General features: G+C 44.5%; 1 protein-coding gene across 1 annotated transcript in view; it reads right to left on the minus strand.

Moving 5' to 3' along the window:
* Positions 1-6222, minus strand: part of FREM2 (FRAS1 related extracellular matrix 2) — a 115852-nt gene extending 109630 nt beyond the window's left edge. Inside the window, exon 1 of the mRNA XM_071552332.1 lies at positions 1074-6222. Within this exon, the coding sequence (XP_071408433.1) occupies positions 1074-6222 (5149 nt within the window). The remainder of the gene's footprint in view (positions 1-1073) is intronic.
* Between the last annotated feature and the right edge of the window lie 7070 nt (positions 6223-13292).

Raw genomic sequence — 13292 nt, forward strand, 5'->3', positions numbered from 1 at the left:
CAGCTCTGTTACTTCACTGCTGTCCCTCACCTTGTGGCCCACTACTATTAACAGGCAAACATTTAACAGTGCCAAATCCAGAGTAGTGAATTTATGCATCCTTCATGCTAGAAAGATTTGGTACACCACTACAGCCAAGACTGTAACATGGGTATGTACCAATGTGGGCTCTGCAAAATGAAATACAGCCAACTGCAAGTGTTCATCTCAAGCCTTACCACCTACACAGCCCAACCTGGCTGGGCCCCTTTAACTCTGAGTCTCCATGCTGTGCTGTCAGCTCATTCCACAGCTGCAGAAGGCTGCAAAAAAACTCACTTCATTGTTAATTAACCAGACATTAACTGATTGAAAAGTAACATGGAAAAATCTCTGCAGAACAGCTAATGCTCCCATTTCAATTCAAGTTACTTCACAGCCTTGTGATGAGGCTTTACTTCAGAACATTTGAGACATGTGGATTTTGCCTTATTTATACCACTTAATATTTTAGTTCCATGTAAAAAGTAAGTACCACTGACATAATTTTAAAACAGTTACATTACCTTTTAATTTACCACAAACACTTTGTGGTTAAGATTTGTGTAATTAAAGCAACAAATGCATTCATATTATTTCCCCATTGGTTTGGAAATTACTTTGCTTTTACAGTTGTGTGCACTCAGACTGTACAGCAACTGATACTCAAGACATGGCATGACCGACCATTAGTTAATAATAGCTTGGTCACTCTCATAGCATTTTCTAAATAAAACTAATTAAAGAAAGCACTGTATCTAAAGATATGCAGCTCAATTCTGTTATCCAAACTTCTATCACTGATAGAAAGTCTCAGCTCTCTGGACTAAGCTCTCCAAAGCAAAGAAGTTCCTTTATTCAGTGTTTATCCAGCAGTCCCCATTTCCTGTTTAAAGCTGTCACAGATGAAATAAATAAAAAAGAGATGCAAAAAAATAACAAAACCATTATAAATAAGCTCACTGTTGGACAGTTTCTCCTATCAATTATTATAGAGTTTAGCATGAAAAAGAATGTTTCCAGTGATCTAAAAATCCCACAAAATATTGTAATACCTTGTGTGAATTGGCTGATGCTATGGTTGCCTTTCCCCAAGTGGATCAGGAAGCCATGGCGTGGAACCTCTGTGATTCTGATCTTAAGAGTACCATGCAAACTGTCCCTGTCTTCCACTTTGAGCACCTTGTTGGTAATCAGAAACCCAATGTGACCTGTGGGCAGGATTCGGAGAGTCTGAGCACCCTTATTTATTACAACTTGAGGTACACTGTTGTCCACGGCCATTATTCGAATCTTCATAGTCTGAGGTTTCCTTGTTTCAAACACAGTGTTGGGGAAGACATAGAAATCAGTATGAGTGCCATCCGTAACAGTGAAGGAGAAACTATCCTCAACTGATTCCATGCCATCATGTTTGTAGCTGATTAGATTTTCATTTAGATCTTGTTTAGTGAATGTGGTGACTGGTTTGGAGTTATTAAACATGATCTGACCGTGAACTGGTATCTGAGTGATGATAAATTTTAGCAATGCATCAGGTGTATCTCTGTCTTCTGCAGTCAGTTCAAATGGGGTTATCAGTTTGTATTCACTTTCACTCACCACCAGATTATGTATTGTGACAACAGGTTTCTTATTGTCCACATCACTAATAGAAATTCTGAAAGTACGAAACACAGGGTTATAGCCATCAGTCACCTCAAACTCAAAGCTGTCCATTTTTACCTCATCTTCTGAAGTGTGAATGTAATAGACTTTATTGCCTGCTAATAGGAGCTGAGTAAAAGTGGAGATGGGTACCCCAGGCTGATCTGTGCATTCAAGATGACCACGAACAGGTGGTCTGGTAATAGTGAAAACTAAGTTCTCATCTGGACTATTCAGGTCACTGGTGCTAAGCAAATCGGTAGTAAGGGTTACTTTCCCTCCTTCCTTCAAAGAAACTCCTTTGCTGATGACAACTGGGAAGACAATATCAATACTACCTACTGTCACATAAAAGTAGCGGTCAATGAGAGGATTTATTCCATCTGTCACATCAAACTTGATAAGATCACGAACTCCTTCTCGGCCAAAATGCATATATTGAATCAAGTTTCTATCCACTTCATCTTGAGTGAAGTTCATTCCCAGGGTGATATTCTCAACTCCACCTGAAGGCTTTATTCTCTGCAAGAGGCCTTGTGCTGGCCCATATCGTATAATGTATGTCAAGGTTTTGTCTTCAGAATCAAGATCAGTAGCCTTCAATATTCTGTTATTAATAGTTCTAGTTTCCCCTATTTCAGCCTCCAAACCATCATTGATGGCCATTCTGGGTGTCTCATCATCTACAGGAATAACCATGATAGGCACTGTTTTCCTAAAGGTATGTTTACCATCCGTGAGTTTCACCTCAAAACTGTCCATCTTCGTCTCAGAGTCATCATGTTCATAGAGGATGTTGGAGCTCTCTGTTATCTGATCCAAAGTGAAGCTTTTCACTAGGACAGTTCCATTGACCAGCTGGTTCACAATGTGGCCATGCCTGGGAAGCCTGGTGATTGTGAATGTTAACTCATCAGCAGGGATGTCTGCATCAACTGCATTGAGGATGGGGGTATCAATAACCAGGCTCATGCCTTCCATCACAACAAACTCTCTCATAAAGATTTCAGGCTCTTCATCATTGATGGGCATAATAACAATGGGGAAAAACTGCCGTTGGGAAAAGTTAATGCCATCAGAACAGCGGAAAGCAAATCTGTCTTCAACAGGCTCTACACCTTTATGTATACTTTGGACATAAAAAATATGCCCTTGACGGAGGTCTTTCAAGGTAAAAGCACTTATAGCTACACCTGCCCTGGATTTTTCAGATCCTGGGGCAGGAGAAATGTTCTCCACATACCCAGACGTGGGCTGAGCAACAATTGTGCAGAGTATATCATCACTAGGAGTATCCACATCTTCAGCCTTGAGGTGAGCGGAAGTAATGATCCTTTTGTCACCTTCTGTTACCTTGAACTGCTCCCCCAAAAAAATCTCTGGGGCTTGACTGTCAACAGGAAGAATAGTTACCACGACTGAAACACCTTGAACAACATTGCCCCTGACACTCCACTTCTCAGACAGGTCAGACAAGGTGAGGTTGAAGGCATCTTCCTTGGGCAGAAGGCCTATTTCGCCACTAGTGTGTGCATATACTACAGCACCATCCAGCAGATCCCTCTGGGAAAATCTCTCTGCAGGCACTCCTTGAACCAGGATGTTCCCATGCTGAGGAGGATCCTCTACAATGAATGTCAACATTAAGTCATCTGTATCTGCATCAGTGCCCTGAATGACATTAGCAGTGATTTCAGCAGCACCATTCTCCAGCACATCTAGATAGGAACCAAGAGTGCCTGGGGGAAATCGTAGTGTAGGAACCTCATCATCAACTGGGTGCACATTCATTTTCAGTGTGATGGGCACAAAATGAACCCCATCACTCACATCAAGCCTGCAAGTATCACTGTTGGTCTCAGCTCCACTGTGCACATACACCACTCTCCCTTGTCTGATATCCTCCAGGCCAAAGACACCTCCTGGAATCAGACCATACCCCGAAAGCTGTAACTGGCCGTACCGAGGAGCCTGGGTCAAGATAAACCTGAGATGGGTAAGTTCAGTGTCTGTGTCACTGGCATCCAGCTCAGCTGGACTCAGGATATGGCTGCCTCCCTCAGGTAAAGTGAAGCCAGTATTAGTGATTTCAGGAGGCTGGTTATCTACAGGCTGCAGGTAGATGGTGAAAGTCCCTTTGGCTGCATTGCCAGCTGCATCTTGCACTTGATACTGAAACTGAATCAAATGAGGAGCCACCCCGAGTTCTTCCTGGGGGGGTCGGTACGAGATCTTGTGGTGATTGATCTGGGCTTGGGTGAACTGGGTAACTTCCACAGAGTGATCCTCAGTCAGCACAAGTGATCCAAGGCGGGCTCCATATACATCTGGAGCGTGGTTGGTGTCAGTGTCAGTCGGGGGCTGAGTTATTGTGTAGCGGATTTCACGGTCCCCTGAATCCTGATCTGTGTAACACAAGTGCTTCCTCCGCAGAGGGGTCACCTGCTGTTCTGCAACTGTCAAGTGCAGGCTGCTACTACTATGCAGCTCTGGGGCTAATCTGTCTACAGGATGTACCCGGATCACAAAAGTCTGTGGCCCCGAGCGGTTAGGTGGGTCATTGTCATCCTGGACTCTAAAGACAAACTGGTCCAACACAATCCCAGGGCCAGGGCTGTGAGCCCCAAAGTGCTGGTAATAAAGACGCCCTTCCACAATGTCCTGTTGTAGCCACTCTCTCACAGGCTTTTCATAGATAAGGGAGCTCCCAGCTAAACCTGGCACTCTCCTCCAAGAAAATCTCTCATCTTCTTCCTCCTCTTCCCAGCCAGGAGGTTGTTGTGCTTGGCGGAGGAGGAGCTGCCCAGCAGTGGGACCAGACTCCACTATGAAGAGCAGGATGGCATCCTGTGAGTCAATGTCGGTAGCACTAAGAGCACGGGTAGTGATGGGCACTGTTTCACCCTCAGCCATGGCAAGCCCTGTGTTAGCATTAAGTAAGGGTGGCTGGTCATCAGTAGGCACCAGAGTAATGGGAAAAAGGAACTCAACACGGTGACGAGAGCCACCATCTTCCAGCCGCAGCACCAGGTTGTCACTAAGTGGAGACTCACTGCCATCATGCTGGTAAATGACCCAGCCTGCTGCCAGCTCAGCCACCGTGAAGTGTTTACGAGGGGCAGCAGGTCCCGGAGTGTCGTCCAGGAGAGTGAGGTGGCCATGCCTCAGCCCTGCCACCACACTCAGCCGCACGTGCTCAAGGTCATCCTCGTCACTGATCACGAGGTTGGGGCTGGGACCTGGGCCAGAGAGAGGCCGCGACTGCCCCTCATAGAGCACGAGGCCAGTGTTGCGTGTCACCACGGGTGCCAGGGTGTTCATGGGCTTCACCACAATCACAAAGGCGAAAGGCTCTGAGGCAGCACCCTCTGGGTCCAACACCTCCAGCTCAAGCTCAAAAAGCCGCTCCCGATCCGAGTCCTCCATGGGCGGCTGGTAGGCAATGCGCAGTTCCCTCACATCCCGCTGGCTGAAGGAGGTGACAGGCAAGCTCCGGTCGTCGGTGCTGACCATGTGGCCCTGGCCAGGGCCAAAGGGAGAGGTGATATTGAAGAGCAGCAGGTCAGGTGGCGACTCAGCATCCTCAGCTGACAGCATGTCAGGCGTGAGCGCCGTGAGGACAAACTGGTCCACCTCCATCATTAGCATGGCCAAGAAGCTGGGTTTGGGGGCCACATTCTCAGTGCCGGCCCGGATCCGCACCAACACCTGGAAGTACTCGCGCTTCAGCAGTGCCCCGCCGTCCGCCGCCTCCCGCAGCTCCGCCACCAGCGGCACCAGGTCGCGGTTCGGGGAGCCGCCCGCAGCCGTGTGCCGGTAGCGCAACCCCAGCCGCAGGAACTCCTCGCAGTCCCACATCGAGGAAGGCATCGGGCCGCCCCCCGCCGTCTCCCCGCCTGCGCGCGCGGCCGCCGCGGGGTAGTTGAGGATCTCTCCGTAGCGGGGCAGCCCGGCCAGCAGCGGCAGCAGCCCCACCCGGCAGCGCTGCCGGCCCGGCTCGAAGGCGAACTCCAGGCTGCGGGAGTCCAGCGGGTTGCTGGTGCCCCGCAGGCGCTCCACGGTGAGGGGCAGGTTGCGGATGACGATCTCCAGCTGGGTGAAGAGCACTTCCACCTCCAGCACCAGGGGCAGCACCAGGGCGCGGCTCGGCGAGTCGTAGCGCAGCTGCAGGCGGACGCGGTCCCGCGCGGGGCTGCGGCCGCCCAGGTGCGAGTACTGCACCTCGCGGGCGCCGAAGTCGCAGGGGAAGCGCCGGGGGCTGAGCCGGCCTGGGCGCTGCCACAGCGGGTCCTCGTCCAGCACGGTGAGGTGGCAGCGGTCTCCCGGCTGCACCTGCAGCACCAGGTCCCGCGTGGGGTCCAGCCAGGCGGAGCGGCCCAGGGGCACCCGCAGCCCGCGATTGGCCACCACCACGGCGGCCGCCTCCGGCGACCACGGCGAGGACACCGCGGCGCTGCTGCTTGGTGGTGGCTCCGGCGCCCCAGCCCAGGCGCAGCCGGCCAGCAGCAGCAGCAAGCCGGCCAGCAGCCGCCCCGGCGCGGGGGCGAGAGCCTTCATCGTCCTTGCTGGTGGTGCGAAGCGCCGGGAGCCTTCAGTAGCGGCCGAGTCGCGGCTCCGCTCCTGCCGCCGGCGCGGCTCCTCCGTCCGTCCGCGCTCGCTCCGCGCACACGCCGCGCTCTGAGAGCGGCGCCCCGCTCCGTGGGGAGCCCCGCGAACCGGCAAGCCCCGCCCTGCGCCTCCGAACGGCCAATGGACACCCGCGGGGGGCGAGGCCGCAATGCGCGATTGTGCAGAGCTTGCTGTCAATCATAAAAGTTACAGGGAGGAACGCGGTTCCCCCTCCCTTCTTCCCGCGGCCGCTCTAGTGGTTGCGGAGGGGAAGGGGTCGGGAGAGCTGAGCTGTGGCCGTGCGGGAACGGGAGGGGCAGCGGGCACGGGGGGGGGGACAGCGGGCACGGATCGTCCTGCCGGCAGCCGCCACGGGAAAGGTCCCGCCGCCCGCCCGGAGCCCTGATGGCGGGGGTCGGCGGTGCTGCTGTCCCGCACCGAGGAGCGCACCTCCGCCAGCACCGGGAGCGGCGGGAGCGAGACCGCCGGCCCCTTCCCTTGCACTGAACATCCCCCCTCCTGCCCAGCTCCCTAGGGCGCAGTTAGAGCCGGGTTGTCCCAGCGTCGCCGCCGAGGAGGGTTTGGGGTTTCCTTCCTCTCGGGGTACCGGGCGGCGGGAGCGGGGCTGCCCGAGAGCTGAGCCCGGATAACGGGGAGCAGGGGAGTGGGAGAGGTTCCCGAGGGCAAACGGGGTGCGTGACACGAGGACAAGCGTCCCGGGGCTGCCGCCGGGACGGCGTATAGCCCTGCCTGCCCGCACCGCCGCTCCGTGCGCCGGGAAGGGAACGGATAAATATCCTCGGGGCAAAACACATCACTTAATATCCAATTTCACCCCTCAGAGGTGACCAGGCACCGCAGGGTGTATGAAAGCTTAGCAGTATTTCTGCCACCTTGTGCCTGCTGTCGAAAGCACATTAAAAAGAGCCCGCGCTTGCCGGAGTTCCTTGCCTTTTAAAATTCCTGTTTGCAGGCTCTGAATTTTAGTTCACCGTCCCGCACAGCTGCTAAAATTCTTTCATGTCAATGAAGAGTCTTTTTAAAAAAGGTTTCTAACAATAGAAAAGCGAAAAATACTACGAAGAGACAGATTCATGAACAACCCAAGGCTATTTGAAAATGAGTAAATTTGTGATACCTTCTTTCAAAATGATCTTTTAAGTTCTCTTTCAGTGGTGAGACAACATTATGGCATGTGATCTTATTGTCTATATGAAAAACTTAAATTTGGAATTTCAATTTTGCAAGTGTGGGCAATGTGAGCCGCATTCACATTTAAGTATTCTTCCCAAAAATACCTCAGCTGGGATAGGGGAACGTCAGTGGAAATCTACACCCCGTTCTAAAACACTGAATTATTGCAATTGTGAGATACTTTTATATTCCATTATTTACATCCCTGTGTAATACTGCTGAAAGCTATTTAGGTAAATAAATCTGTACAGAATTCTGGGCTTGCATGCTGCTGCAGGAGGTAGTAATTCTAGTAGTTAGATACCTAGCAAGTTAAGTGACATACCATTTTGCTACGCTTATGAGGCATTCACCCTGGGTTTCAGCAAATTAATGTCTTACTAAGCCTCAAAGGAAGATGTTTAGGTACCAAAAGATGAGTTCCAGGACCAAGGATTCCATAGTTCCACAAACATAGTATATCTTCTTTTCAGAGATTACAGTGTTCAGGGTGGAGAGGTTGGAATTGACCAGATGTAGTTGTCTAGTGTCTAGTCCTGGGCTCTGTTTTAAAACAAACAAGTTTAAAAAACTCCAAAAACAATAAAAACAAACAATCATAACCAAATGACTCAGAACAGAGGCTCGAGGTAGCACCACGGCAGATTATCTGCATGGTCATGAAGAGTTTAAATTATTAAAGTTAATTACTAATTTAGTGTATGTACAAATTTATTATAGTAAAATGAAGTTTTACTGAATTGATGTCCAGTAGAAATCTTCACATTTATTCACTTAAAGGGAGAAAGATTTTCCTTTTTTTTTTTTTCAGAATAAACTCCCTTTTGCAGAGTTTGCCACTGAAACCATGTGCATATGTACATATGGTATATGGAGAGAGACTTACTGAAAAAGGGTAATAAGTCACAAATAGCATCTAACTTTCTTGTTCTAGCAGAAGAAAAACACCCAAGGCATCAAATGAAAATTGCACTTTTTTCCCCCCAGATTTTTGTATTCTTAGATTGTTAGGGATAGCAAGTAAACATGTACCTTCAAAATGTTTCCTCTTTAATGATGATATGTTTTGAACATATAATTTGATACATAATATTTGAACATAACATTTGATGATATGTTTGTAACAGAGAAGTCTCTTCAAAATTTTTGTGCTGTTTATTAAGAGATCATATCTGTGACATCTCTTTTCAATTAGTAAAGAGATTTAGAGAAATATGGTAGATGAAAGAATAACTTTTGAAATATCTGTGTTGAAAGTGCACAGAGGAGAGCATTCTGACAATTAAGTTTTTGAGTTATTTTGCTGCTCCTGAAAAAAATTTAAATTAAAAAGTAGTAAAGGAATAGGATTGACCCATCTCTAATACAGGAATTTCTTCTTTTCAGTGGATACAGGGTTTGGTTCTTTGACCTCTGTTATCTCCATCACCAAGTAGTAAATTTCCATGTACAAACAGCAGGCATCGTCTTTATTTTTAGCAGTTGCTATCTTGTCAAACAAGTCAGTGAACTCTTGTGCCACAGTCCAAGTGCAAGGTGCAAGACTTGCTTTATTTCTTCTTCATTTCACAGCACAATATAAGACACAAAAATGCTCTGTTTCAGTCCAAATACCTGTTGCCCTGCAGGTAGAGATTCATGAAAAGTCCAACACCACTTAATTTTACATCCATAGGTTTATTTCCCATTGCCTTTTAGTGTGAAGAAATTTAACTGGTTTGTCAGGACAAGGTTGCATTCCTGAACTAAGAAACTCTTACACAGTCTGTTCTCAGAATTGTTTCTGGTTGATGTTGGAATGACTATAGCACTGGTTTGTACATATAAGGTACCTACAGTAAATGTAATCACATAACCTACCCAACTTTCACTCCAAAACCCAATCCAAAATCACCCTTCATGTTTCTAAAGTTCTTCTTAGACTTTTGTCTTACTACCTTGTAATATTTCTTCTGCTGCTGCTCCAGTAATTGTTTTCACCTGCTTGGCACTGGTGTCCTGCCCACCCTCCTTGTCTCTAGTGCTATTTTAATTTCAACTTTGGCTACCTACTTTTCAAGTCAACTTTCTTCAAGTTCCTTCCCACTTTAGAAGCAATGTCTTTTTCTTTACATTTTTTTCTCCTCCGCCTTTTGATCACTGTCACTCTTTTTGTTTCAAAGCCAAAATACAATTTCTTGATCTCCGATTAACAAAGAGAAAAGACTTGGTAATTTACTAGACTAGGCTGTTCAATCAAGCTTCCTTACTTATGGTTTATGTCTTGTGTTTGGACTCTGAAGTTTTTTCACTGTGATTATGTAATTTATAACATTATTCTGAAAGGTACACTAACGCACACATTCATGTTTTTTGTTGTGTAATGAAGCCAACAAAAAAGACACTATAAGCAGCTCAACTGTTTTCAAAAATTATTTAAAGACCTAAAGATCTAGAGTCTCTCAGACTTCCATTGGGTAAAATTCATCAGTGGTTAGAAAAGTTGTTGACAGAAGCTGCCCAAATACTGTCACCTGTGACAATGATGGTTCAATCTCAATGTGCAGTCCGGAACAGCTACATGTTTTGTGGGTATGTATTATGTTAGACTGTATTTGTACAAACTGTTATTATATCTGAAATTGTGTATCAACAGGAAATTGTTAGTAAGACATTTATTACTTATAGATGAATGCTTAATAGCTGATGGAGATCAGCACATCAAATTTTCCATGGTTACACATTTATCTGAAGTGCCTATTTATTTATTCCTTCATTCATTTTAATCCTTAAACTCTGTCAATACTGGTTATCTACTTTATTTATATTGCCATGGCTTAATTACTGAAAATCAGTACATTCAAGTGCTCATTAATTTTTATTAATGATTGTTTATTAATGAATAAGTAGGGAAATATTCCTGACACCACTTTATTTGAAAAAGTAGACAGAATGGAAATTACTTAATGGATAAAAGATCAAATCCAGGTCAAGTTATTTAACTCCTCCTGTCCCTCAACTGCTCTAAAAATACATATTTTTTTGCTAGGGCACATGCAACATTGTTTTTTTTTAGTTTGCTTTTATTTTTTTTACTTGTAACACACGACTGTTACAAAAAAATTGCAACAGAGATTTTTTTACCTTCCTGTCTGTCCTTGTTCTAATGCTTTCAGAAAGTGTTAGAATTCAGTTTGGAAAGGATGAATTATGCCTAAACAGTAAAGCCTGTGCTTTTTGACAATTGCAATATGGGCATTTTATTAGTGTAACCTGTGGAAAACTTTAATGGTTGAAAGCTCCAGAGTCATCTGGTTCTGGAGTTAAGGTCATTCTGCTCATGGTGCAATGTTCTTGACTGAACAGAAAGTGAGAGAGAATCCAATTCTAGTTTTCATAAAGTTGTTTATGAGTTCATGTTTTATTTCTGTATTTAGATCTCTGAGTTTAAAAAGTAGGAGTTCAAATTCACTTCATTGTAGGACAGATGTTAAAGAAGGTCGAAGTGAAACTTTTTGGAATATCCATCTCTCTACTTACTATAGTTTAGTATCTTTGGTAGTGACAGTGAGAGTTGCCCCCTTAAATAAGCAAAGGAAGACTTGTATATAAAAGTAATATCTTTTAATGGACTTAACAAAAATTACTACAAAAAAATAGAAAAGTCTCTGACCACATAAGCCTATCCTATCTCCTGGCCTGCCATAGAAATAGAGAATTAAGAATATTCACCCAGAATTAATTTTCTTATGATAAGTCCATGAAGTAATTTGAAAGAGAAGTTGGGCAGTTTCTGCAGAATGAAACCTTGCATGCTGATCATGAGATGATCTTCCTCCACTGTGGGTTACAATGGTTAGTCATTTTCTATATGTTTTGTGTTTAGCTGAAAGATCAGTGGTGAGAAGAGAGTGTATTGCACCAAGTTCTCACATTGCGTTAGGGTAGTTCATTCAAAGAGTCAACCCATTTTTCTCTGGATGAGTGATCTCAGTGGTTAAGAGGCTTTTATAACATGAGTATGATACTGTTCTTCTCAAAAAAATTGCAGCAATATATAGATATATGTTACTAACTTTCTCATGTTTTGGATGTCTGCTGGTCTTATGGAAGGAGATACATTTGTCTGTGGGTGAGTAAATTGATGAAAACAGTGCAGTAATTCTGCAGCTGATAGAGGATTATATTTAGTAAAAATATTTAGAATTATTTAAATTTATCTGAGCCAAGATGTTGATTTTTTGCCTATTAATAGAGCTCTTTTCTGTCAACTAAATATTTCTTATACACACCTATACTATAAACATGGCATGCTGTGCATTTTATATAGTATACAGTCATGTTCCATGACAAAGGCCATTGAATTAGGTCCAGAACTTCAGTCAAACAAGTTGTCAGGAATCCCCAAACTGAATGCTTTTAATAATTCATGATGCTATGGTATGTGTCATAAAATAAAACAAAATTCTTTTTAAGAATGATCCTGTCATCTCTGCATTGACCTTGAATAACTATTAAAATTGTATATCAAAGGCTGAAGAAACTGCAGTTTAATCACTTCAGATTCCCTTCACTGTAATTTTTTTTCTTGCACCTTATAAGAGAAATTTTACCTAATCTTTACAGCTTTAGTTGTCATAACAAAGCCACCCCACACAGGCAGTTTCATCTCATTTTAATTCAAACAGTATCACTGCCAAATACACATTTTCCTGTGACTGTGAACTGATGGCCTTTATGTTACACAACCACAGCCTAGAAAGTAAATGAGAACTAAGCCTTAAGACTGTGAAGTGGACAAGAACCAGTATCCCCTCTCCCTTTCATGTTCAGGTTGTGATGTCAACCACTTACCATGTTTCCTTTCTCCATAGATATTTCCTTAAGTTATCCAATGTTAACTTTACTCCCATTTTACACACAACTGCAGAAAATACCCAGACATTTTAACCTTTTGGGTCTGATACTGTGAATTCCACTCAGACAAACCTCTAATTGTCTTCAGTGAGTTTTGCCAAGGTAAGAATTACAGTCAGCTTAAAATATGATAGATGAGGATTTTATTAATATGTGAGTCATATGGACGTAGGTGTCTGTTCACCTCCATAACTATTAAAATTGCATGTTGATTCCCAAGCATTCCTGTAAAATTGTTTCAAACCAATTCTCTGGAATTTTATTCACTCTCAAATGAACCATCAATTAGTGTCAACATATACTATGAAATTGGAACTATTCAGGAGCAATAACTGTAAAACCTCTGAATCAAATGGATTTTAACTTGCTAGTATTGTAAGTGTTCATCACAGACAAAACCATTAGTTAGCAAGTAAGAATTCAAATTTCAGAGTACGTTGTAGTTTAGAAGGAAGATCTTTGAAGATGTGGATAAGCACTTATTGCCTAACTTCATCTTTCAGGTGACATAGACATGAACTGGAAGGCAGAGAACAGCTAGGATTTGTGTTTGGAGAAAGATGTTTGCAGCACTGCCAAGGTACAACTCTCAGAGAAATGGTGCACCATTTGGGATATGCAACAGACTGCCCTTAAACAGAACCTCCCAAACAAAAGAAAAAAAAATGAGCAAGGCATTTTCAGATTTTCCATCTCAATATTTACATGTAGAGTGTGAGAGGCAGAATATTACTGCCTAAGCTGAATAATCCTTTGTTCCATTCCCCTTTTTAACTTAAATTTTGTAGTAAAATGAGTTTATGGCATTTGAGTAAAAAGAGAGTCTTTCAAATATACATTCAATAAACTCAAATAAAACCAGTGTTCTGTGTCATTCCTCACTCCTTTCAACATAAAAAGACTGCATTCAGGCTGATTATTTTTAGTGT

This window comes from Pithys albifrons, chromosome 1, assembly GCF_047495875.1.
Source record: "Pithys albifrons albifrons isolate INPA30051 chromosome 1, PitAlb_v1, whole genome shotgun sequence".
In the NCBI taxonomy this organism is placed as follows: Eukaryota; Metazoa; Chordata; class Aves; order Passeriformes; family Thamnophilidae; genus Pithys; species Pithys albifrons.